Below are 27,997 nucleotides of genomic sequence, written 5' to 3'. Positions count from 1 at the left end.
CCCTATGCTGTATATAAAGGGACCTACTTTATTCTGCCTGCTGCCTATCTGCATCTTAGCAAAGGGAAATGCTAAATAGAGAGATTAACAGAAATATGATACCTTAAATCTTGCTAAACATAAACCTTAAACTGGTGTCTACAATGCTGTAACTTGCAACGTGCTCTAAGAGTGACAGCCAGAGTGCAGCAGACTGATTTTACTTTTAAATAATACCTAAATTAGATTAGTTCTTTGTGTAGATCTGCATGAACCAGAGTGGACATTCATCATTGTGCCAAAAAAGTTAAATTCACTGGGGTACACTCAAAGTGAATGGTTCTAGACCTACGTTTTATCTCTCAGACACACCATCAAGATGCTGTGCCAATATGCATGAAGCCAGCTAGGAGCTGCAAGAAAGAGGAGAGAGTAACTGGATACCAGAAAAGGTCTAATTTCTCCCTTTGTAGATTATGAATTGCTTGAGACAGGACATGTGGCTTCTCTGTCTACTAAGCACAGAGCATCCCTTTCAATACTTGAGCTTCTTTTTTAATATTTAAACGGTTTAAATATAAGTAAGGATATTCTCCTCCCTCCCCCTCCAAACCCGATGTAATTCTAGTCCCCCCTCCTCCTCCTGCTGTAATTTAAAATGCTACAATTTTCATTACTGCTTTTTAATATTTTTTAAATCTTCATCAGCTAGTGCCTTGCGCTTGGGGGTTGATTTTTACTCCCTCCTAGAAAAGCCACCTCACGGCTTTGTTTGGTATCTCTTTTGACCCTTGCTAATGGTTTTCTCTTGGAGGGGTGTGCCACGCTTTTCCCCTTAAAATTCCTGCACTGAAAGACTGCACCACACCACACTCCACCAAACGTGCTGATGGCACAAATTACAAGCCCCCAGCCGAACACTCCAGCCCCCACCATTCGGGCAGATTTATGTGGGCTCTTGCCGACGTTATTACAAGTCAGAGTTTATTGGGAAATTGTTACATTATGCGGAGTGTCTAACAAATTGCTTATGCTGCTATAATTGGATTACAACAGCCGCTTGCTCCCACCGGTAAGATTAGGCAAGTAGGACTCCTGCCGATCTCTGAGCGTTAGCAGTAATTTTATTTGCCTTGCCTCTCTCTTTCCTAACAACATGCCTCTTTCCCTGCCAGCTGTCTGCTGAAAAGGCACAGGCTTGTTCCTTGGCCCTAACAATGCAATTACAGCCCTGCAGATCGCACTGTTTGTGCATTAAGTACAGAGCCAAAACGAGGCGAATTGATCGTTTGACTTTTGGAGGAGCCATGTGATCTCTGCGTGCGGGTGATCCGGCATGCATCAGTGGGCAGTGCTGCAGCGCACGCCTCACCATGAACTCGCTCCACACTACCTCCCCTCCCCTGTCCGCTCCCAACAGCAAAGACGCTGGAGCCCACCCCACATTAGCCCCCATCAGTCTACAAAAGCAGCCTGATTTTTAGGCGTTCTCTCACTAGGCTGAGCTCAGAACTCGCTCTGCCTTCAGAAATGCGACACTCGGCCACACCAATGGCTTCCCTGCAGTGGGAGACACCAGGAAATTATCATTCCAGTGTTTCATACCACAATCTTTAGCACAAGAATTTGACATATTTTTCAAACAACTTTTTCACTTCCTGTATTTGAAAAACACTGAAGACACATTTAGTTAATGTCATGTATTCTGTACCATCTGAGGGTGCTGTCACTGCAGGTGACTATTTAAGAAGCATTGCTTCTTTTCATGTTTGCCCCCGTTTATCACTAAAGACACTGATGACTTGGATTCCAAACAGTTTCACATTTCTAGCACAAAGGATCCCAAAGTACTTTGGAAATGCAAGTTGAGCTTGGTTCATAACACTTATCCTGGTGAACACTCCTTACAAACTTGATGTGACAGATCTTGAATGAAGACCTCAAGGCTGTAATTCTTTAAACAGCAAACACAGGGGCTGGAACTACAGCATGTCACACCACACATAATATTTGTGGGGGAATCTTGATTAAGGATGCCAAGTCAAGCTCTATACACTGAGAGGATTCCACGATGATCAATTTAGAAGGGAGCTCAAGAATTCTCCAGCCCTGCCGCCTCATGCTCAAAGCAGGGTGAATTATGAGGTCAGATCAGGTAGCTCAGGGCTTAATTCAGCCTGGTCTTGAAAACCTCCAAGGATGGAGGCTGCAGAGCCTCCACAAGCAACCTGCTCCAGTTGACTGTCATCATCACGAAAAAGCTCTTCCTTATAGACAGTCAAACCTGAGATGGAGTTTCTAACATTTGTGTGGGAGACCTTTCAGTATGTACTGAACTCAATTTCAGAGGTAATGTAATTTGCTTGATTGAGATTCCAAAGCAAGGGTTCCAAAAAGTAGAAACATCTCCATCAACTTGACCAAACTTTTAAAAATAGTCTTTATATTAAGATTTTTCATATCACCTGCCTGACCATCCTTATTGCAGAGCTTTGAGAACTGATCTCCAGAACACACTTAGAGACCCTCATCTATAAAGCCATGTATGAGTTAGCTTTTATAGTAGTATTTCTTCAAAGACTCTGATGCATTAAAAAAAACACCACAAGTGTAATTCTTTTCTAATTTGTGGTTTCATTGACATGCAGTCATTTTGGGTGGTAAGAGAAGCAGAAATGACAACCACTCCACAATGTTTGCATAACTGAAGACTAAAGAAGCCTGTTTACACGTAGTTTAACACTCAAAAGAAACTCTGAACAGCTGAAATGCCTTATAAATAGCTCAGACCCAGAGGAAGTGCAAACGTCTGCATTGTGAATTGTAGATCTTAATTACAGACAATGGCTGGTACAGCAAGTAGCATGGAAAAAAAAAAGTGAAACAGTTGCACTGTTCATGGTTGGCAATAATTCTTCAGGAAAATATTTACTATCAATCAGTTATGAGAAAAGGGACTCTGCGCTCATAAAACAGCACGTTGCTTCTCATACCAGGACCATTTTGCTTCAGCATAATCTGAATTTAAACAGCTTGTTTCCTGCGGATATAATTTTGGAAATAAATAAAACAAGTCTATCAAAATCTGGAGAATGTCTATGGTGGGGTAGAGTGGGGGGAGCAGGAATATCACGTTTCTTTCTCAGTCATTTGCAAAGAGGTTATTAGAACAAGGGGAAGATAAAGCATAAAGATTGTCTTGACCTAAAAAAAAAAAAAAAAAAGGAAACTCACAATTAAGATAAAAGTAGACATATAAGGTTTTAGATTAACCTCCCATGCCATTTTCTTTTTGTGCAGCCTAAACACTGAAAATTCAGTTTCAAAGCACCTCTTGCACATCAAGTAATCCCAGCAATGTCCCTACAATGCACGCCACCACACAATCCTCTCATTACAGAAAAAACACCTACATAAGTACACCAGAAGGGTAAAATCATATGCTTACACCTCTATTAGCCAGTGGCTAAGGCAGCATTTATCCAGTTTGCAACAGCCTCAAAAACTGCTGTTCCTCCCAGAGAAAGGTATATCCAAGACACAGAAGGGGACACTCTTACTGAGGGGTTTGGAACTGTCTGTATGTCTACTGACAGCCCCTCTGCATCACAACACAGAAGCTTAATACTAAAAATTAAGCTATGGAAGAACATAATTTCTCATTAAAACAGTGAACAAGTATCAGGAAACTGAATGTTGCTAGTCAAATAATATTTGTTCACGATTGAATTGCTCTAATTTCAGTCTCAAGTACTGGAAAGGCTTCAAAAGCGCTATAAAACTATGCATTCTCTGAAGATATACTGTGGTGTATCACAGCAGAACTCTGAGCTGGTTGTGTTATTCATGCAAAGTAAATGCAGGGACACTCTCTGGAAAAAAGAGCCATCAATCTGTGACATAAAGGGACTTGAGAGTACAAGAGGGACACTCTTCAGATCAATTTGTCCTACTGCCAACTGGAACATCCAGCCTGGAACCCTAAATGCTTCTTTATTAAAGAGTACTTGTGGTTTCTCCTTTGAATATATATAAAAATTCTTGGCTCGGTGTTATTATTGTGCAGACTACGTTTGTTCTAAAAATTTGGAAGTAGCAAGGCAGACGAAACGACGAAGGAAGGAAGATTTCAATTACCAGCTATTTCCACCACTCCTTGCTTTAGCTGAATCATCCTTGAGTGTAAAATGTGTAGCAATAGCTAAATAATAAGATGCATCTTTGAAAGGAAATGTCACATGGCATACTGGAAGTGCCAAGGCCTGTTCTGTGTTTCCAGAATTGAGCAGAACAGAGCTCTCTCCCCCTGTACACTACACACAGTTTGCTGAGGAAGACTTTTCATCCAAGGGTCAAAAAAGTATCATACAGTTACATTTCACAATATTTCCCCAGGAACGGTATTATTCAGTTCCCTTTCTGAAGAGAAGCAAGAAAAGCCATCATGGCCACAGAGAATAAAATCCCAGTGCTGAAAATAAAGGGTATACATTTCTAGATTACCAGTTCAATACATTAACCACTGTGCATTTATAAGTACGATGAACAGCAATCCAAGATTCCCTAGAAGACACAAGATGCTTTAAATTTAGAGTTCAAGAAGTCCCTTGGTTTGCCAGGACCTTAAAAAGTAGGACTAGGTATCACACGTGAGTAGCAAGGAGTGGCCTGAAACAGAAGTCTAATTTTTCAAGGGCGGTGTGTGTGATTATGTTTTTCTTCCTCCAATTTCCCTTAGATAAAAATAGGAGGCAGAAAACCTCTCCCAGCTGCTGCTGAGTTCAGAACTAAGAAAAACCTGGGGATGCCGAATGCCATTTCGAAGGTGTCTGTGGCAGGTATTCCACAGGGTGCCTACCTCTGGCACAAGTAGGAAAGAATTCAATGTGCAAAGTAAAAACTGAGAACACTCCTCTGTATAGCAGATACAGACGAACTGGAACTGACTGTAGGAGTCGATAAACAGAAAAGACCTATCTAACAAATGCAGGAAATGGGCATTGACTGCAGAACTCAAGATATAAGTTGTTCACCAGTCTCTTGCTGAGAAATAAAAGAGCCCTTTGAATCAAAAAGATATTTCCATGATCCAGTGAAATGCAAAATCTAACAGACTCCAAGCAAAGAGCAAAATTTAAACCTAACACAGCCCACATTATGAAAGGGTGGGCTTTATGAAAGACCTCTGTTTGAAAACAGCGCTATATATAACCCATCCATGCAAAGACTCAGCCAAGGAGACTGGAGACACACCAGAGCATCCCTCAGTACACATCAAATAGAAAGTGTGAAGGTCATCAGAGAATGTAAGTGGTCCTGGGTACAGAACAGAATTGAAACTTGTTTGCACACCCAGGAGCATCACAAGAATCCTAGTGACATACCAGATGCCAAGGGACTTTTAACTGTGTCCCTCTCTAATTGAGGATGAAGCACACACCAACACCATTATCTGGCCTGAAGATACTGGCTTACAAAATATGGAACAAACAATAGGAACAGATGCTCATTTGGCTGGATTTCAATAAGCCTCATTAAAATCAAACACCCTGTCCTTGGAGCTCAGGTTCATGCTACATTTCTACCTTATTTAAGCACCTAGCACCAATTCCTGAGAAAGTTGTCCACTTATGGTTGCACACAAGTAATATCATAAAAAGAAATACTCTCACAGACATTTTTTGATTTCTAAAGAGACAAACAGGAGTAGTTTTTATATATACCCTTGTATGTGTACACACAAATATAAAAACACAATTAGAGACTGCATTTCCTTTTTAAAGACATTACATTGGATATACATCAGACTTATTGATCACTCAAAGGTAATGGGCAAAAAGATGCCAAAAGAGTAACAAAGAAACTCCTGCAGATGGGAGAGAAATGATGTTTGTTGATGACACAGGTGACATCTGTGCATCACAATATATGATTTTTAATTTAAGATTCCACCTCTTCAATTAAAACATGTGCTCACTTGAAACAATTTCTCCTGCTCCTTCCTGGCTTCTACCCAAACAGTCCCAAGTCCTATCAATGGAGTTTCAGAGGACAAATACCAGAAAAGCAGGGCTAAGAAGATAAAAAGATTGATCAGAACATGATAATCTAGTTTTATTTTAAAATGTCTGAATAAAACTAAATAATTCATAGGTTTGCAAAAGCGACTGAGCACGGGGCTACACAGGCAGCACAACATCGTATACAAAACCAAACAGACAAGGTTTCCTAACAAACACAAACTTCCTTGAGCTGTCAAAAAGACTGTTGGCCCTATGCCACTTTCCATATCTGAATATGCATATCTATTTATTGTAAACCTCCCCCCCCTCCATTTTAGGAAGAATGCCAACTGTTAGGGTAGTAATTTATACCTGGATATCCTGTACAGAAGCACTCATTCACAAGAAAGTTTAATGGACGGTAAGTGCTTCAGTCTGAGAAAAGATACCTCAGTGTTCATGGGTGTGGCCTCAAGGGAAACTGCATTTCATTCTTTGAACAAACTTTTACAAACATCAAATACACGATCAGTAGGTGCCATTTATACAGTGTTAACAGAGCACAGTTTTCTTTTCTGAAAGTAGATGCAGAATCAGAAATTTTGTTTTTTCGAAAAACCATCATCATCAGACTGACTGACACATCTGACAAGCATGTGATAATGCACACTGTGGCTCTCAGTCAGGGTTGATACTGCACTGCAGATTCAGAAAAGGTAAATCATGACTTCCAAAGTAATCCTTTTTGTGTTTCACTGCAAGTTTAAAAAGAAAATTGAAACCCTCAGAATACATTTGGAAAAGTGCTGCAGATAATGAAACCCGCAGTTATACTTTCCAGTATTCACCTTCCTGACAAAACATTTTAAAGCCCAAGGCCGTAAAACACATCAATCATGGAGGATAAAACTCGCCACGTGCATGCAGCCTAGGAGAAGGCCTCTGAACTCTTTAAATCTCACTTAAGCCCTTCACCTAGGGAACGTTTAACAGTTGTGCCATTTGCCTATGCCATCACTGAGCCATCTGCATTTAGATAGCTGGATTTATAAATGCTTCAACACTTCTGGAATTTGAAAGGCAAGCTTTCTTAGAACCTATTTCATTTGGTTTGTAGCTAGGAAGACAAAGGAAAGGAGTACAACAGCCAGGCAAGCTAGTACTAGAGGAATTGTATCCCCAGAAAAGTCTGTATGTTTTTTAATATATATATATATACACATATGTGTGTGTATATATACAAATGTGTGTATATATGCACGTATACATATATCTGTTTTTTGATGTATGTGTGATGGCAGATTGCCCTAGAGCATACATACACATATACTGTCCTACAGCATATAGAGACACAATATTTAAAAACATACACATTTTCATCTCCATGGTGACATTTCAAATTCATTCTCAACAGCATGAAACAAGTCTTGCTGTTCTTGCTTTCTGCCCTACCCACACCTCTCACCCACCAAAAACATAACTTTAGGAGAGTTTACTATGTAGGGCATTAAGATCTTTAAGTATTTAATTTCATTTAAAAGAGGCACCACTTAAACCAGCTATACTTCTTGTACCTCCTTGCTCCTTAGTGAAATGATTAGGTCAAACAAGACACTACAGAGCAGATGGGGTTGAATGGGCTTACTCCAGTTAGCTTGTTGTGAGCTGCTTTATGGCATCAGAACGATGCTGCATGATGAGACAACTCAGCCAGAGCTGCTCTGCTGAGAGAGTTTCACCTACTTGGTATCATAAAGCACCTTAGGAAGAAGTGTGCAATACCAGTCATCTCAAGAATGGAAGTGCTGGCATTAAATATCAGCTCTTTGTACCAAGACTGGTAGCTGCTCTCAGAAGTGCTTCTGCAGTGGGAGGTAACTGGCACGTCAAGCACAGTTTACGAGCACTAAGCTACCTGCAAGCACCATGACAAACTTTTATGATAGCCAATTCCCTGACAAGAATCAAAAGTAATGGGACATCCAAATTTCACCAGCAAAATCCCAGCGAAGATTTAGCTGGGAAATTATCTTAAAGGTCAATACAAAAGTGGCCCCTGAAGGGACAAGGCACCTTTAACAATCATTCCAAGTATGAAAAAAATGGACTTCAAGAAGATCAAGGAATAAATAACCGAAAGAGAAAAAGCATTTTGAGTGGTCAGGTTTGTGGTGACAGAGGAGCAACAAAATGCCAGCTGGTGTTAGTAACAGATGGCTGCATGCACTGATCTGTCCTGCATGCCCATTCTAAACTTCCTTTCAATGGAAATACAAAGCTTGCACAAGGCTAAATGCATCCTTTGCACAGGCTTTCTACACATATTGCATCATGGTTCAAATGTTCTCCATTCACAAACAGCCCTAGATGTACATTGCTTTACTCTAGTTATGCCGAATTTTAAGAAAAGAGAGTAGCTAATGGCACCTCATCTTTTTCAACCACATCCACCCCAATTCTCAAGAAATTGCTTTTCTCTGACAGGCTAATAAATCCATTTTCTTACCAGTATCTCCCTCCTCCCTTTCCTCTAAATACAGCATTCACTGTATTTTAATTGAAAGGTCTTTCTTTTTGCACCTTCCTTCTGGCAGCTAAGAAAGGAACCATGATACAAAGAGCTCACATGCAGTATTTTTAGTGTCTGGACATTTCTCATTTGAAGTTGCCACAGCTAATTACATGGCAGGCATAGGTCATCCCACTGGAAAAGACTATTACTTGTATAGCAGAATGAAGCCTTCAATCCTAGATAGCTAAAGACTCAAGTAATCATTTCCAGAAGAGAAAAACAGCAAGTCTGAAATCTCTACACTGAAGAACAGAAAAACCTACCCAAAATACTTCCTTTATGTTTAAATATTTTTTCCTAACTGTAATTTTTAACAAGAATTTTTCTTTGACTAACAATGAACAATTTGCCGAAAACCTCTCAAAACCAAAGCCGTTCTCTTACTTACTTTGGCCACACAATTTTCAGTCTTCATAGCAGTGCTTCCTAGACATACTGTTTCCTGGTTTAAGCACAGTCTGGCACAGCTGTTGTAGGTCTGCAGAAAGATTAAAATGGTTATGAATAGAAGAACATGATTTTCTTTCAGGCTCCACATTCCTGGCACAGGAACCCACAACTCTACTACATTTTCTTTTTCCTAAGGTGTGTTTCAAATTAAAATAAACTAGTTTACAGCAAAAGCCTCTGTTCAGGGCATACATGTCCTCTGAGAAGCTATGTACCATTTTATAGTCCTGATATACAAAGAACAAGATTTTTCTCCTCTGTTCCTTTGAAAAAGTAAAAAGTATCTAATCTCAGTTGTTCATTCTTTCACAAAATCCTGCATAACCAAAAACCTAAAGCAAGTTGATTTCTACGCATTACTTATCATCTCCTGACTTCATCAGGTAAAATACATGGGGATAGTATGAAGATTATAATCAGAAAGGAGAAAATGCAGACTACATCTCACTTGTATTTAATCTTCCCAAATTTGGAAAGCTTTTTTCATTTTAAAGTACAACGTCTTTTTCATTTAACACTGTCCTGCCCAGGGGACCATCAGCTGGGGCTGCAGACTTCAGAGTCTTTGCAGAACACATTACTCACAGCCTCTCCCTTTTCTAAGGGAAGTGTATGAACAATACTTATGAAGTGGGCTTAAAATTATATTTTGGTTGATTTGCCATTTAAACCAATACGCCTGAAGAACTCAGGAATTTCTAATGGAGGTTCTCTCTTCCCCCTCCCTTCAACACCTTTTTAATTACTACTTGATTAAGTTCACATTTTTTAGTAGTAGGAGGAGTACAGTAACACCTAAGAGCTTCAGTATGGGATTAACCCTCCATTATCTGCCACCATTTACAGAAAAATGCTCCCATGCAAAACTAGCAGCTCGAAAGCAAGCACAAACTTGCTTTGTTGCAAGAGTAGTAAGTGGACCACAGAGATGACATTGCTACCTCAAATAGTTGTGTGGGGAAAACCCAAGAAACATGCTGAAAAAAATGAAATTAAACTTGTTACAAAGACATTTCCAAGAGCACTAAGTTAAACGTACTAACATTCATTATATTTTTAAGATTGCCTTAAGGGGAAGACACACAAAGACTTGTAGTGAACTACCTGTCAGTTCTCTCCCTGTGACAGTCACTAGCAATCTCTCAAGATCTTTCTTTCAGGGCTTGCTACAGATTTCTATTTGTTTGATTTAAAACTAATTCAACACCAAACCTGCTACAGGTTACAAAACCTGTGGACAACACCGCCACGTTAAGGGCTCTCTCTTCTCCGAAGCTACATCACCAGAGCCAGATTCCCTCAGCACCAAGCACGAACAAACGATCTCATCCTTTTGCCCCTCTTCCAGAGGCCTGACTGTGGAAGATGTAGTCACAGTAACAGAAAAAATGGCTCAACACATGGCAAAAGATCTCAAAGGCAAGAATGCAAAGAGATCAAAAGGGGGTCACGCTGAGCAATAGGAGACATGTCCACAAAGTCAGTGTTCCCAGCGGTCCCTATCCTAGGGGGATGGTAAGCACCAACTGATGGGAACTGAGTGTTCACAATCAAGTTTATAACATTCACCTAAGTTCTTATGATCCTCACGAAACACTCCTTACTGCCCACCATGGGAAATCAGTGTACTAGCTCTGGTGGATCTATACTGGTCCCCCACAGAACAGACACTTTTAAGGAAATTCAGGAAATCACAGTCCTTTCCACATTACCTATTTACAGAGCCCCTTTAAAGTTCACCATGAAATAGAAACAAAAAGGAATTCCGAAGCCCTATCTTCTCCATTCCTTTAGAAGTTCATATTTTACTTCTCAGTGAGCTCTCTAACTGGTGACAGAGAGGAATGCAGAATATCCTGGCTCCAGGAGATCTCCTTACATGTCACAACATTGATATCTGCTGTGACTAGCAGTGAGCAATTTCTGTCTCTGGATCCAGAAGGAGAAACTGAAAAATTCAAACACATGAATTCTTTCAAGGCATCGTGCAGATGAACAGAGTGCATCTTTCAGCAGGGGAGGTTCAGATTCAAACTGGATTAGGCCACAAGCAAAACAGAAGTCTGATGGACTCAGCCTCTTACAAATATTTGCCAACATCATAAAACCATCGCTCTGGTATGCACAGAACTTTCTCCTCAGAAGAAAGACTAGAATGGCATAAACTATTACAAATTGGGGCTTAGATGTAGCAGTCCAACTGATAAATAAAAAGTTGACACCACCTGCTTTGCACTGACGTTCAGACAATACCATGCAAACTTCATTTTACAGGCACGGTATTAGTTAAATTCAGTGAGACTGTGAAGGGGAAAAAACATGAAGAGTTGATAAGATTCTTTGTTCAGTATTTATATTTGTGTAATTTAACCCATTTATCAACAATCTGTGATTTTTTTCATTTGCAATTTAACCCCTAAAATTCCAGTCACAGTATTTCTGCACAACTTATCTGCTACATACTGTAAATTTTATGAGGAGCCCTGACTTGAATAAAGTTACTACTAACTCCACTTTGCAGATCAAAAGCTCAGCCACAAACGCATTTACTGAAAACAACAAGGAAGCCTGTAGTTCCGTGAACTGAACCATGAACTCAGATCTTGTCAGTCTTTTTCCTCTCAAGACAGGTATGCACAAACCTTGGTAGCAGGCCAGCTTTTTAAAAGCTGAGCTTACGACAGCCTTTCTCTCACACATACAAATGGGAAAGAGTAGACAATCCAAATACACAGTGTGAAATACTAAATGCTAAATCTAAAGACACTAGCACTTTCTAAGAATGAAGGAAGCTCACTATGCACTATTCAGAAGTTATGTGCATGTCAGAATGCAGACACAAATAATTATTCCTGTGTATTGCTTAATTTTTATTACTTTCATCCACGCATTACATCTCAGTGAGAAACAACTGAACTTCCAGCATAAGTTGTTCATTAAATCCCAAAACACCAGGACTAGTGATATTTGATGGAACTAGTATAGTATAAATTTAAAGTAGATAAAATGAAACACTTCATACAGGAGGTTTGCTACTCCAGGACATTGTGCAGAGAAACATCATCAGCAAGTGGAAAAAGGGACTAAACAAACTCATGGAGAGCAGGTCCACAGAGTACTCGGCATAGGTATCAGTCATCCCAAGTGCAACAGGGGTAGATGCTGCAGGAGCAGGAGGGCAATGGAATACCAAAAGAGACCTGACTTGTTTGCTCTCCTTCAACAGCACCTTCCACTGACAGTGCTGGAGTTGGCAGTGGATGAGTCTGACTGACCCAGGCATTCCCATGCTATCAATATCCCTCTGCCCCTTGACAACATGCCAACGATACTTGAATTCCTCCTTCCCAACCTTTTCAGCCACAGAAGAAGAACGTGCTTTTACTATGACAACCAACTTTTACACAGTAATTTTATTACATAAGGATCTGTGTATGGGCCAAATGATCGTTAAGTCCTCTGGCAGCTCTTAGCTTCTCAACAGAAACATTGGGGAAAAAGGGAACATTAAAAGGAGTATATATCATGGATTCAACACATAAGGGTGCAGATTTGAGAACAAAACATAAAGCATTCTTCAGATCAACATAAATTACTGTCTCTGCAAAGTTACGAAGTTCTTCTGTTGTTATTTTCACGTTCTCACAGAAGAATGCATTATTAGCCTTGTGGGATGAATAAAGAGATTCACGCACATGTTCTACAGTATGTTTTAAAGGATTGAAAGCAAAATGCAGAACAAAACCCAGTTCTCCCTTGAAGTCCAGGGGAGAAAGAGGTAATGTCACTATTTAACACGTCTCAATGGAAACGTATCGACAGTGTTATGAAGAAACTGCATCTGGCTCACGAAGCCAAGTCATATGAAGCTGGTAGAATATATTGTGACGGTAGTACTGTATGACAGTCTTCTAATGTTTCTCTGAAGACAGTAGTTACTGGCTACTGAGAGACACAAAATTACGGCTGGATGTGAAGATCTGGTCTGATATTATCATATTTGTGTTTGCACACTAATAGTTACTAGTGAATAGACCTAGGGAATAGACTAGTGAATTCTGATAGCAGAATTAATGTCATATCATCAAGTGTTAATGCAGAGCCCTTCATGTTAGGTGAAACATTTGGTGGTGTCTCATGCTACACTGCAACATCGGAGTAACTCCTTTCATTTGTTGCAATGCCCATGGTAACATCGACCAACCTGGAACAAAAGAAGGAAAATCAAAGCCAGAACTAAGCCTCAGAAAAGTAAACTTCTGCAGCTCACCTTTAAAGCTTGACCCTTTTACATATCTCATCTAATCTGCACCAAAACTGTTAAAGTTTCTTCTCACCTTTCATCAAAATAAGAGGTTTCTTCATCAAGGAAAAGTAGTCTGAAATGGTAGCCTGGTTCAACACCACAGGCAGGTAGCTTTGCGTTGGAGTGCTTTAATATGTTTTTATATTGCATATAAAGCATGCAAACATAAACCAGTTTGTTGAAAACTACCCTCTTTGTGGAAGCTGGCTGTAATTCTGAACAAGTTTTCAATTTTCACACTGCTGCTAGGGTAAAACATTTTAAAGAGTTTAATTTTTACAGTGGCTTCAATGACACGAGATTATCTAACAAAGTAATGGTTAATCAATAGAGGGTTTAGTTGTCAGGTGAAACATATAACACACTAAAAGGGATTGATTGCAAGACTCCTCCTTATTTACTGGGAGGTATATATTTAAAATGACACAAACTTGTTACCAAGCTGCATTCCTTTAACCTTGCAAAAGCCGTTTGAGAACAGTGTTAAGCAGCCCTATAGCCAAACAAGTTCTAATGAAAAAAAAAAAAAAAAAAGAAACCTACAAATATATGGGAGCACCAAATCATGTCAGAAGCAGGGGAACCACAAAGCTGTATTCACTCTCAGCCAAAGGCTTAAAATGCCACAGAGGCGCTAGACTATGGTTCACTAAAGATAGAGCTGTATCTGATCTCATTCTGTAAGTGTCTTTGGTTACATTTTTCTTTTTAAAGAAAGTATGATCCTGCTCTTTGACACAAACACATAAACATTTCCACTCTGTGCAGCTCTGGATGAACGCTGAGTGCCAACCTGAAGCCTCGAACCCCAGGCAGAACTCTGTGTGTGTGCAGCTTTTCTGCCAACTGAAATCCATTTCTTTGGCCATTCATTCTGAGAATCCCCAGTCCCCGAACAAAGCTCCACTTTTTAATAGAAGCTGCAACCCAGGAGTTCAATAAGATTCCCCCCCCAATAGTTAGTAATTACATGATTTATCAGAGAAAGATAACACTAATAAAAACACAGCAAAAAGACAAAACCCATACCCTCCCTTCAAGTCATTTTCAGGGAAAAGATTATTAAACTGTTCTTTTTGAACAAGGGCTTTTGTAGCTAAGCACAAATTGCCAAACGGTTAGAAAAAAAGTTATTAGACTCAGAAGAATTCAGCAGAAGTGGGAAGTTATATAAACAAATCACTCCAGCAGATTTGGAAAGATCGCTTTCATCTTACTTAGAGTCTTAAGAGACTTGCATTAATTACCCTTTAAAGGTCTTTCACATGGACTATTTAAAATAAATGCAATTTATTTATTTATTTCAAATGAGGTGCTTCTTCTGAAAGAATTAACTAATCTCAACAAATTTAAAAACGTTTTTATAAACAGGTAATTAAAAAGAAGAGTAGAATTAAGTCAAGCTGTAAGACATTACCCAGGATTCGCCTTGACTATTTTCTTAGGACGAATTTTTTTATCCCTAGCCCAGCCTTGGGAAGGATAGTCTCCACAGAAAGTCGTAAGGCAAAATAAAGACCAGCCAAACAAAAAACTAAATCATTTACAGGATTTTCCCTAAAGCACATTTTGTCATATTGCAATTACACCTTGCCGACTGTGAAAGCCAGAGTCCTTAATATTGCCACTAGAGGGAAGACGTGTCTCAACACATGGCAATGGTAGTTGGGGAGGGGGTTTTCTTGAGCAATTACCATAACAAAGCTCCCTTGGCTATGTGTACCTTCTAATTACCCAGTACAATTAAAATGACTTACCTAAAACAAACAGGGGGAAAAAAAAGGCCCCTAAAACGAAAAACCTCAAGACAATACAAACAAAAAGCCTTACTCCAGTCTGCTTGTTATCTGAAATTACATTAAAGCTGAAGATCTTTTTTTCCTCATCCATCAGTGCACAAGGGGGGGAAACATAAAAAGGAGTATGTCACAATGCCCAACACCATGGGGTTGTTCAGAAACGTAAAAGCATTAAAACAAACAAAAACAAAGAGCAAGGAGAACTAGATCTCTTGTTGAAGAAAAGAAGAGAAAAAAAAAGAAAAAGGAAATGTCGTGGTATTTAGCCATCTGGTAGCTGCTTGAAAACAAATTGTCCTCAAAAGAGCAGAAATACAGTATGTCTTCTCCCAGTTCACTGCTTTATGAATCAGACTTCTTTTTCTACTTTTTTTTTTTAAATATAGGCATGGTAATGTTAGACTTCTGTGCTACTGCTTTCACTTCCCTCTTGTCCCACTGTGCAGACACAACCATGGTCATCCCAATCAGATCCGGTTATTCCAACTCAGATGCCTTATTCCCAGTCTTTCAGGATACATCTTGTTGGGTCCATTGTTCAAAATCCCTCAGGATTTTTTTTTTTCCTGACAGCTACTTGCTGATTTTTAAACCCTTAAATCTTTCATTTTATAAGGCACATCATTAAGGGAAGATGGCAGCCAAGTGATTTTTCTTTCCATTGACAATTTGTGACATTTTTCCAGCAGCGTGCAAGGTGTTGAAAACCTGGCAGCTGTTACCTCCTGGGATGAAGATCCTTTTTTATCCTCCCTTGACAGTTTAACTCAATGGGTCAGCACCTTTAAAGACTGCAAAGTACCACTGAAGTGGATGGAGGCTTGAATTACTGCTCCCTCCCTAATCAATGTAAACCCTCACTGCAGGTGAAACTCTTCATCTATAGAGGTGCATGGGGGAGGAAAATGTAATGCCCTGAGCCAGATGGTTTTCATCTTGTTTTTTAAAGAAGAAAGGAACACGCTAACAAGGGGACAGCTACTTTTGTTAGCTTCTTGGCCTCTCTCATGGCTTTGGATCCCCAGGGTTCCAGCCACACAAGAGAAAGAATACAGAAAAACATAAACACTTAAAGAAATATAACTAGGGGGCTGGCAACACGCTGCTTTCAAAGAGCTGAGAGCCCTGTTCAGCGCTTTATTTATCACTGCCCACGTTCTTCGGATGGTAAGTGGACATGGACACAAAGGGCAGAGGGGAGCAGACAACACTTGCAATTTACTCAATTACAGAGGAATGCAGCAATGCGGCGGGGTGACAGATTCCTATTAGCACTAATGCTGAAAGAGCCCAGTGGCCTTTCCACCACAAGGCAGCATTCCCATTGTAACTTAGACTCTGGCACATCCTGCTTTGACCAGCTTTTTAACATGCAATAAGTGTCACAAAGGACTGAAAATTATTTTTTGGTTGTTGTTTTGAGAATAAAGAGAAAAAAAAGTCAAAAGAAAAAATAATCTTGCAAGTAGGACTAAGGGTGTAATTCCAGCAATTTCAGGGGGCTTTTCAACCAGCAACTCTTTACTAGCAAGTGTTACCTAAAACATGAGGTAACCAGGATAGCTTTGAAGACCAGGTTTGCCCTGCCTTGGCCAACTCTCCAACAGAAGGTAAATTTGAACTGCAGCATCTTCCCCTGAGAGAGGGAGGGACCCTCTCCCTCCACACCATGCAGCCTTCCTCACCAATCAAAAAGAGGCTTCAACTTCGCACAGCAGAAATACTTTTGCAGAGAAGAGGTATGCATGGTGAGGAGCCCTAAGCAGTGGGGATGAGGCTGCCAGCTCAAAGTAAAAGGTTGACAACTGCTACTTTATTTTGCCTTTGCTCTACCTTCTTCATCCTCTCTGCTTCTCATGGTTTTCTTGAGTACTGGCTTTAAACGTTTAAGATTAGACTGTGCCATTTTAACTTTGAAATAGTGCCTACAGCATGTTTTAGGTACTACATGTAATTTTAGAAAATTAACTCAAATCTGTACGAGTGAATTGAGATAGTATTTTCTGCCAAAACAGTAAGAGGGAAAATTCTTGAAAACGCTAAGGGGCTTCTCTGAATGGGGTAACAGACAGGGTTTTTTTCCCCCGGACTTCCATCTGGAAGCTTGCAGAAAGACAGCAGAGTCCTATGTGAGGTTTGCAGGAGGTACAGTGTAGCAGCCTTGCTGCTGCCAGCTTTTCCCCACAAGGCACCTTTGCCCACAGATGAACCACAGCAGCAAAAGGCACTTCATTGTTGCTGCACTGAAGAGATGGGAGGGAGGGTTTTAAACAACCTGCATTGTGCCCATCTTCTTTAAAAACCAGCGGGGTAATCAAGTTCAGGGCAGCCCCGGACAGCTGCCCTGTGACCTATTCATGTTGACCCCCACTATTCATCACTTTCCTTAGGACTGTGAGGGCAAGCTCCTGGGGAATGACCACCACAATAGACACATACGAGCCAACAATAATACGGTTCCAGAAAAAAAAAAAAAACAACAAAAAAAAAACCAGATGGCACTGCAATAAATTTACAAATCTGCATTCATGGCTCTGTTAAAAACACCCAGAAGCTAAAAGGCTGGAGGGGCCCCCAGAGAGTTTCCCCTTCCCAGTTTCTAAAGGCCGGCTCTCTACCCAAGACTATTGAGCTCATGTTCTTCATAAATGAAGGATGGAGACATAGCCCTTAAAATAACAAATGTCTGACCTAATCAATCTACTGTTTGGGTCTAATGCTAAATGATAGGCACTGAAAACTAATTATGTTTTTTGGCAAGGAAGTTGAATTAAAATGGAAACACACAGGTTAAAAAGGCACTGAAGCATTTGCGAGTCCCTTTGAAAGGGCGGTACACACACGCACGCACGCGCTCACACGCAGGGCTTGAAACAGGAACCTGATTCAATAACTCATGCATTTATTTTTAAAATGAATCAGATTAGTCCCATGTGTGACCTGCCGGTCCATCTGTATGAGCTGGACTTAATGGGCACTCCTCTCATGCTTACTTCAGTTTGAAGTATGAGAGAGATAAATTTAGTTTAATTTTCAACAGATCAAGCTATCCATTTTCCAAATGGACCATCTGGATCAGCCTATTAAAATTAATTTATAACTTTGCAGTGTGAAAATTCGTTTGTTAGCTTAAATAAAGTTGCCAAAAACTTTTGCCACTTGTCATTGTTTTTTTCTAGTCTGTTTTCATAGTACGATTTTCAGTTTACCCCTTCAAAATTTAATTTGGTCAGATCAAGCATCAGCAAGAACTGAACGTTTGCATCCATATTCTATAGTCTGTTGTAACTTAGATCTTTTCACTGTTCCAGCTAACAGTGTCAAGTTCATTGCCCTTTTCTGTTTCCCAGTGCTAATATCCACATCTCTTCTGCCTTGCTGCTCCCTCCTGCATCCAGCAGTGGCTGTGCCTTCCACTTTCGGCAATCCAAGGACACGCTCTACTGGTTGAGACTTCTGAAGACATCTTCTCTAAAAAAAATTTTTATCAACAGCAAAATTTTATTTCTTATAGTAAAAGTTCCATAGCACTGAGTAATGGGTGTCTTCAGCCCCTGCATACAACTTCAGATGCCTACGTAACCATTACACCTCCTTATTATCTCCACCTTCTGATATAACTGTTCCACAAACCCACCTGAGAAAACATTTATGGCTACGGCTGCGTAACAGCACTGCAAACAAAACAAGAAAAGGAAACGCATCTTTACTTAAACTTGTTATCAGCAGAACATGTCAAGACATCATACTTCCCCTGAAGTGGTCTGATGCATCTCATTCATTTTCTAAGACTCCTCAAAAAATACTAAATATGTGGATACTTTCTCTGGAAAGACCATTTAAGTAAACAGACTTCTCTTTTACCTACATACACTCAATTTCTTTGTGCATGTTCCCCAATAATGAAACACTAAGTGAGTCTTAAAGGAGGAACAGAAAAGATGAAACTATACTCAAGATTTATCAAGTTAGCATCTTTCCACTAAGGTGCAAAGGATTTTTTTTATATTACTGCTTTGACAGCATTTGCAGGTTAGATCTTTTTGGTTCTACAAAGTGTGGATAGATGCAAAGGAGGGTAGTTACTCTGCATACCTTCCTGTAGGAATCACTCATTGATAATGAGAGTTTGGGCATATGGCTTTGTATGTGTCTGATTTCTGGAGGAAGAGTTGGAGAGCTCCCCACTGCTTCTGTCCATTGCTAATAGAGAAGAGGAGCAATCTGAGCTTTCAAAATGCTCAGACAGCTTTATTTATGCCTATGTAAAGAACCAAAAATTTCTTCTCCAACTGGCACAAAATTGTGGACAACCACCTCCTATAATATAGGTAAGAGAGCACTTGCTTTAAGACTAAGACTACATCTTGAACTTATCTACAAAGACTGTTCTCAACACAAAAGGTGCCAGACAGCAATCACAAGACCCAAGGATTTGGTCCTGCATCTGTTACCGTAAAGAACTGGATACAACAATGGAGACTGATACAGCTCAATATTGTGAAACACAGTTAACCACCTTCAATATAAAAAATGTCCACATAAATTAGTTCCAATATGAAATATTGGGACACTACAAGTAGTTTTCTAGGTGTTACTGATATCTAGTCACCTTGGTTATGATGAACTGTGGTCCTGTGGGAAAAGACAACTTTCCCTGGACACCAAGAATACTTCTGCAAATTACAAAATAATGGAAGGGAAATCCAACTCAAGAAACTGCACCTTTCTCATCTGTATAATACAGCTTATGAACATCTGTCTCCTCAATCAATAATCAGGAGGAAGGACTCAGTGTAATGAGAAGACACACAAAACAAGTAACTCGGGTTCATTTGGAACTAACACCTCTTACTATGAATCTTGCTGAACCTGAGGACTTGCCATCAATAATATAACCCAAGGATGAAAAAAATCTGATTTTCTGTTATGCTGGGGACCTTGTTGGCTATCCTGGGGATACACAGTAAGGACCTAGTAGCTCTACCCTCTTCCTCCAGCTCTCATTTGATGTTGAATACCATCAACATTTCAAGTTTGATGTAAAACATTTAATCAATTCTGCAAGATAATCTTTCTCAGCTATATATGGGAATTCAGTTATTATGCCAGCATATTGCCTCTTGTCTGAAAGACTTCCATGGACTACATCTGTTAAATGGACTGCCGTAGACACATGTAGTCCATGGCACCCACTACCACAAAATCAAACACTCCTAACACAATGTATTAGGAAAAAACAAAACAAAACAAAACGATCCAAACCCAACAACTCTGAGCATGAGCACACTATATCAAAAGGATACTTCTTTCTTTACTGTGGTTCTGACCCACAGCTTCTCTTCGAAATAGCAGATGTGGGGCAGTATAGAAACACACTACTCCTCTGCCTGAGACTGCTGCTCCTGTGGCTGAGATGCAGAAGGATATGTGACAATTCCTCAGCTGTTGGAATGTGTGGCCTGGGGTATTCACTTAAGTCACATTCACCAATGGTTTTATTTTGATACATCAGGCAGGAACCTCAGGCAGTTAAGGCACAGACATGATTTTGTTTCTGCTGCCTGAAGTTTGCAGTGGGGAGAAAGAACAAGGTAAAAATGGATCAGAAATCACTAAATCCTATTTAAATTCCCCGGAAAGCATCTACCATGCTCCCTTTGTTGGCCATGGGGATTAAAAAAAGGTTTCTTTTGAACTGGTAAGAAATTTTACCATATATAATATGCAAAGAGATGTTTTATTAGACCATCCTTTCTCCTTTTTACCTATTAGTCATTTACATGAAAGTAAAAGAAACAAGAACAGGTAATTTTTCAGGTTATTAACCTGGATATCACCTCCAAGAAAATTTACCTTCAAGGGCAATAAAAAGCTTAATTGTTGTAGAACATTTTGAGACTTTTGATCTGAGGCAAGGCAAAATATACTATAAACAAGACAGGAATGATTACAGAGGAAAAGGCTGAAGAGGTCTTGATGAACACCAAATAGAGAGTCACAGCTGACTGAACTACACTGTGGCATATATTTCTTTGTAAAAAGTCATCAAACTCCCCTGAAAGCTAAATCTCTGTGTCTGATTTTCCTGGGTACAATGTGACTTGTTCAGACTTCAAAGAAGAAAAAAAAAGGATTTCCATGAGCACAAGCCAGACTTCAGCTTCCAGGGGCATTTAAGAATTCAAATAGCTAGAAAGTTTTATCGCATTTTTAAAGAGACTGATCACATACCTGTCTAAGTGAATTCTTCTCAGGAATGATCTTCCTAGGGGGCTCATCATTATTACAGTCTTCTCTCTCAGAGGAATTCTGTGAAAGAAAGTAAGCTTTAATTCAGTTCTTATCCCTAATATTACTCTGTGAAGAGAAAAGAAACAAAATATTTTTACTACACAGGCTGTAGTATTTTACACATTCGCATACCGGAGGCTAACTTGTACTTTTATGCCAAACAGCTTGTTATGGCAGAGAAAGAATTTCTACTCCTCAGTACAGAAACATACCACTGTGCAAGTATCTGTTGAAGAAGCCTGTGCTTTAGGGATTTACTCTTAAACTTCTAATAACAGCTACTTTGAAAAGCTGAAATGATGGCTGAATAAGCATGGCAACACCAGTGCTCCTCAACCCCAGAATAATGACTTAAAACAGTGGAACCTGTTGAAAGCAAAAGGTTGTTAGTGGGTGCAATCGTTGTTCTCTGCGCCCCTATGTTTTTATCTGCCCAGCCATTATTAATTGCACTGAGTCTGCTTGGCTTGCCATAAATCATAGAGAAATTATGATAGAGCTAAATTATTGTAAAAGAGGTTGTCAGGAGATCCTTGCAAAAAACCCCAAATATTGTGTAGGTAGTGTATGATAATACAGCTACAGTTTTCACTCCTGCCCTCTGACTCTACACACACTTTCAATACAGATGCCAAAATGTAAGCTGCCACCTCCAAAAAAATAACATCAGTAAGACAGGAGACAGTGGACAAGAAAGACAAGAGTTTTTCCAGCGTTAGTAAGAAATATACCCAGAAACTTATGCCCTGCTAGCATCACGATTAGACCAATTATCACTTGGTTTAGAGTAAAGACAAGCTACAGTTATCTTAGGATGTGCAGTATGTTGCAAAGGTTTGGTCAGGAACTGCTGGATAGGTGGGGAGAATCCTGACCTCACTAGCCCAAGTCAGCTACTCTGGAAGACACATTTCTTTGCAAAGGTTCAGCCACTGCATTGATAGAGTAATGACAGCCAGCTTTGGGGGAATCCCACACACACATCTAAAATCAGTTTGATCACCACAGTATTCATAGCCTTAGGCCACATTCCCATGCATTCAGCAGTGAGCAGCTAAACAGGTTTTAAAGAGATACAGAAAAACTGCCTAGGGAGAGCTCTGCCAGGAAAAGGGTGGTTTTCCAGTTACTTGCAGGCAAGCTCAGGAGTGTGTCTATTACAGCAGAAGTTTGCATTCTGTCCCTGTCCCCCAAATAACCTGTCCTTCGCTGAGCACGGCTCTGCCTGGCTTCTCACAGAGACAGCTTCCAGCCCAGCACCTCAGGAGACAGCAGTGGCATCTGTTGGCAAAGGAGGAGCTGGGCCCTGCGAACAGCCAGCGTGGCAGCGCAGGGCCAGCAGCGAGCACACGGGCTGCGGGAAGCCATCAGCAGAGCAGAGAGCAGCGTGCCCACTGCAGTGCTGCGTGATCGGGCACCCTCTGGGCAGCACAGGCCACTAGTCTGGGGAAGGAAAAGTACAGCCAGGAGACAGGGCAGGGGCAGAAGCTGTTTGCTGAGAAATGGCAGATAAGGGGTGGGGGGAGAGGAGCACAACAATAAAACCCCACTTGGGATGCCATAAACTGGTCAGGAGTAAATCAAGGTTTGCAGACCTACTAGTGATTTTGAATTTTTTTTTTTTTTTATAAACAAGATATAGAACTCACAAGGCACCATGTCATGTGGGATGCTGTAACCAGGGTTTTATAATGGAAATCAATCCTAAACAGGCCTGATAAATTGCTGTAAGAGGTCAGCTTTTAAAAGTTTTCATGTGAGATCTCAGTCAGGACCAAGCTATTACATTAAATCTAGCTTAGAAAGGACTGTGATCATAAAACCATAGAAGTTAGAATCGCATACATAGGAAAAGGAAGGTCAGACATTGAAGCTGTTCTTTTCTGCTCATGAAATTCAGTTTAGTAAGTGGTTAATTGAAGTTAGTATTTTAATTTTTGTGCTTTGGAAAAAAAAAGACCAGGAGTGGAAAATATGAGAACCTGAGATGAGTTACCATACATTTCCAGGAAATGTATTTTGTTGTGTTGGGGAGCTGAAGGGGTTGTTTATTACTACTTCTGGATGCATTTTCAGCACTCACCCGCTTCCCTACAAAAACTGCCAGAATAATTTCAGCTTCCAAATAATCTCTCTACGACAGTGAAATCTTGTCTTTCAAAACCACTGAGGATCCTCCCTCAGAAAACATCAAAAAGCAGGAACTGCTGGTGAACTGTCAGCCCCTATTTTGAATTTCCTAGTTACTGCAAAGCATCAAGTTATCTACTTTTTCTTTAAGCTGAGCATCTAATTTTAAGAGCAAGCAGAGGACCATTTTGCATTCATTATCTTTATAGGTGGCAAGGCTAAGAGGTTGGCTGAACAAAGACCAGACAAAGACTGCCAAGTGCATATGGTGGTTCACAGCTTGGCGTCTCACCATTCTACAGCACCAACACAGCAGCTCCGATAGCAGACTATTAAAGAGGAGCGCTGCTCATGCACTTTTGTCGGCAAGTAAGTTACGCTTGGTGAAGACAGAATGACTGGAAAGCATTACACTTAAGAAAAAGCACAGATGTTTATAACTCCCGCTCATTTCTCAGGACTAGGAAACCTATCAATCCAGGTGCAGGTACAGGACCCCGCATATTTCAGGACTAACTGTAGCTGCATGGAAGTGAATTTCACTTGACAGGGTAACACTTAGCCATGCCATGGGAAGAGCATAACGTAATCGACTGAAACGGTACATCTATATATTTCTCCTTGCTGAACAAGGTGGGAGGAGGGATAAACATGTGCGAGGTCAGAGTAAGGTTTGCTTCAGCAGGACTTCAGCAATGCTCTCGGCCACAGGAGAGGCAGACAAAGGGAGGAACCGCTCTGAGCACCCTCTCGTGGTTACTGAAACGCATGTCCTGGGCACAGACCTGGAAAGAAGCATTTGGTATCCAGACGGTAAGTTGGGTGTACTCACTGGGAATACTAAAGATCTGTGGCGACTGTATCTGATATGTAGTAGGCGAATGATGGAATTTGTTAGGATGAAAGAAGTGAAGAAAACCAGTGCGTATGGAAAGCTGAAAAGCCATCCAAACTCCCTTCCATCATGGAAGATTTTTAAATCCCACAGGCAAGCCTTCCTCCATAGACTAAAGCCAGGCTGGCCAAAAGTGTGCTTACACGCAGGGGTCTCTCCTTCTGAACAAATACAGGGAAGATAAGATGCTGAAGTCTCCAAATCATCCCCTCTTTCCACAGACAGGTTAAATATATTTTTTTTATTTGCTCAAGGTCACACAATGACAGTGGAAGCACTGGGAAGAGAAGCCAGGAAACCAAAGCCCATAGTTCTTGTAACCTTCAAAATTTCTCTCTAGCAGGAGATTCCTGCAAAGGGGCTTTGCCTTCCATTGCTCATTTTTCCTAAAATGGCTACTGCCTGTAATGAGATCCTTTTAAATCTGATTTGCATTTAAAACTTCAGCCTGTAATTAACAGAATATAACTCCATGGCAGGTTGTCTTAAAGACCACTACGAAATTATTACTATTTAACTCTCCCCATGAAGCCTCCTCCACCACTAAACACAACATGCTACAATGCATCCGAAATCCCCAGACTGAAGCGTTTGATGGGAGATGACATGCAGTATTTTGTGTACACAGCCCAGCAAAACACTGCTGGGAACGAGATATAATACACAGAGAAATGCACTCCCAGGGACTACCAATTGGGCAGAGCTACCTTTAGTACCGCCTCGCTCGTCGTGGTGGAAATCAAACCCCTGCCAACTGGGGGAGGCTTTCTTTGATGCTGTTCTGCCCTGCACTAATTATAAAAGAGTACAGACGCAGCCTTTTTTCCAAGTGTGTGGAGGTGGGGGTGGGGGAGAAGCGTGTGTCTGTGTGAAGAGCACAACTATTTTTTATGCTTTCAAATTCTTAATCCTGTTTGGAGCTGTCAGTGGGGGTTAATGGAAGCCTTGGATAGGAGAATTCCAATCTGGTTGGCAGATGGATAGGTTGGTTATAGCTGCATAACTATGTCTTGCCTGCAGGCACAATTCAGAACACTGTTAAAGCAATATAAAGTCTCTGTCAAGCTGAACCATTTGGATCAGTAGCAAGGAGAAATAATAATAAAAAAGGAGTTCATTTCTGGGCCTTGTGCGTTTATGCTAGTATGCAGAAACTGATTAATTGTCATCGTGTGCTGGTCTGCTATACCTCGGATTTCTACTTCTGGAGTAGATTTTGCATGCTAATATAATCATTCTCCCTCTTGAGACATTAGCAAATAATCAAATGAAAAACAGGATCATAATTTACTGAGATTCGGGCAATTCTCTATGCAAATTTGACTTGTTATTGCTGCTGCCTCGTTAATCTGAATGCCTTTGACAAACTCCTTTGATTTATGAACTCATGACAACTCCAATGTGTATATATTTTGCTAGATTGACATTATCATTAAGAGTGGGTGGACTGAGCTCACATGAATGGCTGATTTTATTCGCTGGTGTCTGCTGCTCAACAGCTGAGCATCTCCTTCTCACAAAGCCCCTGAGCGCCAGGCTCTTCCCATCTACCCATCCATTCATCATCTCGATGTTAATTGGCCCAGGCTTTAAGCAAATTTTCAACACGATTTAAAGGCACGATGACACTGATTACTGACCCTCTGCCATACGGTGCCTATTGATTAACCTGACAGAGATGATGAGCTTGAGGGAAACTAGGTGTGTGTGGACCTCGGGGAGGGGAAAAAAAATAATATATTGTTTATGCAGGCAAAACACTTGTCTTTATCCCAAAGGCCAGAATTTGTGCTGCACTGGCCCTTAAAACACACTATTGCTTTAAACACCTGCATCCAATACAGAAAATGCTTGCTTGCTTGCTTGCTGTGGAAAAATGATTACAAATTTGATGTCATGTGCAGTCTGTATTTTAATCGAGTTCCCTGATAAATAGACCCCCTCAAGCCAATCAAGTCTCGCTCCAGCCATTGCGTGTGTATACATCAGTTCGAACAGAAGCCTGGGCAGGGTGTGCTTTTACTGGTATCAGCAGATCCAACCTCATGTAGGAAATCTACTTGGGTATTTTAGGTCTCTAAGCAAATAATACAGTGGGAACACAGTGTGCAAACAGTTACAGTAGAGTAAATGTTTCAAGGGCAAACTGGATGCCAGACGTAGCTGTCTCAGTACTTCTGCTGCCACATTAAAATAGATGCTTTAGCACACCAATGAAATAGCGCACTTCCCCTTTTCCAATGCAAACTGTTGATACAACCTGACCCTCAAGCTCCTAGGTGCATTGAATGAATGCAGCATTTTATCAGAGCTTGAAGATAACTGACATCCTGTTTCATGTTCCTGGAAATGTCCCTGCACTACACTTGGTCCTCCTCACCAAGGACAGAAGGGTACCGTCTCAGTCAAGAGGGAGCTACTGAATAAAGTAGGTACATCAGCATTCTGCCTGCAGACTGGTGCTATATGAAAGAAAAAGGAAGCAGAAGGCCTGTTTAACCCCCGCCCAGCCTCAGGTTAAGTCTGTCAGTCAGGGCACACTGCTCTTCTCTCCCAATTCAAGCCAGCAGCTTGCCAGAAGTCAGGATGTTCCTTTTGTTTAGGAGAGGGAATTTGAGAGAAAGGGGGTGTTGGCCCAAGATGCTGCAAAGTTAGCTGTATTCTAGTTCACACCAATTTCTTGCAGAAAATAGGACAAAGAATCACTGAGTAAAGCTATGGAGAAATTAGCTGTAATTGCCTGATGCCCATGTCAGCCAGAGTAGACTGAAAAGCAGAGGGGGACAGAGGGAAGAGAAAAAGAGAGAGAGAAAGAGAGAGAGAGAGAGAGAGAGAGAGAGAGAGAAATGTGTGGAAATAAGTGCCAGTCTAAGACTAGAGGCACATAGAAGCCTTATGTTCCCTTTCCAATAACCTTTGTAAGTGATAGATGAGTCCAAGTCCATTGTTATCGTTAAGGGACTGTCAGCATTCTCATTTTATAAATGCTGTCTGTCAGTTTATAAATATCTCAGCCATTTCAAACAGTGCAAGGATGAATCCTGGCATAGCCAGTGTCAGCCTGAAGCAGTATTACTGTTAAAAAAAATAAGTGTCTAAGATCACTAAAACCATTTAAGGATAGCATCTCCTTTTTCTCCTATCACAAGACCCAAAACATTCAAATTCATGCTTATTTGGCTAGTCACTACAATATATAAAAGCAGTCCTTAACACTGGTAACGCTCTTTGAGAAGAACAAGTATGAAAGCTGCAAGTTTGAAGGCAATTCTCTGCTGTTCAGTAGATAAAACAAAAATGACAGCTGTAACACACAGGGAGATCCACAGCAATGAAAATGCAGAGATAAGTATCAGACTCCATTCCTCCTCGGCATTTGCTGCTCTGAACGTTCACTGAGATTAGATCCTTTTAGAGAACACCATAAATTGCAATGTGTAGGCACAAGGGGGTGACTTCAGCCCGGAATGAAGGCACAGACAAGTTTCCCAGCTCTTACAAGTTTTAAGTTAAAGGGTACTTTTGCAAGGGGTTTAAGGCTGAGCATTAGAATGACGGAAGGAGAGGGCA

At 40.6% G+C, this 27,997-nt stretch overlaps 1 protein-coding gene across 5 annotated transcripts in view; it reads right to left on the bottom strand.

The window, feature by feature from the left end:
* BTRC (beta-transducin repeat containing E3 ubiquitin protein ligase) overlaps positions 1-27,997 on the bottom strand; it is a 121,957-nt gene that overhangs the window by 52,107 nt on the left and 41,853 nt on the right. For all 5 annotated transcript variants that reach the window (XM_050336094.1, XM_050336119.1, XM_050336086.1 and 2 more), the window contains 2 exons: positions 21,343-21,420; positions 8,942-9,031 (listed from right to left, as the gene is read on the bottom strand). In XM_050336094.1, coding sequence (XP_050192051.1) covers positions 8,942-9,031; positions 21,343-21,420 — 168 coding nt within the window. The remainder of the gene's footprint in view (positions 1-8,941; positions 9,032-21,342; positions 21,421-27,997) is intronic.

Source organism: Myiozetetes cayanensis, unplaced genomic scaffold, assembly GCF_022539395.1.
Source record: "Myiozetetes cayanensis isolate MyiCay16 unplaced genomic scaffold, myiCay2020 scf10, whole genome shotgun sequence".
Classification (NCBI taxonomy): domain Eukaryota; kingdom Metazoa; phylum Chordata; class Aves; order Passeriformes; family Tyrannidae; genus Myiozetetes; species Myiozetetes cayanensis.
Note: the sequence above shows the minus strand (reverse complement) of the source record. Positions and strands in the feature narration are given on the sequence as shown.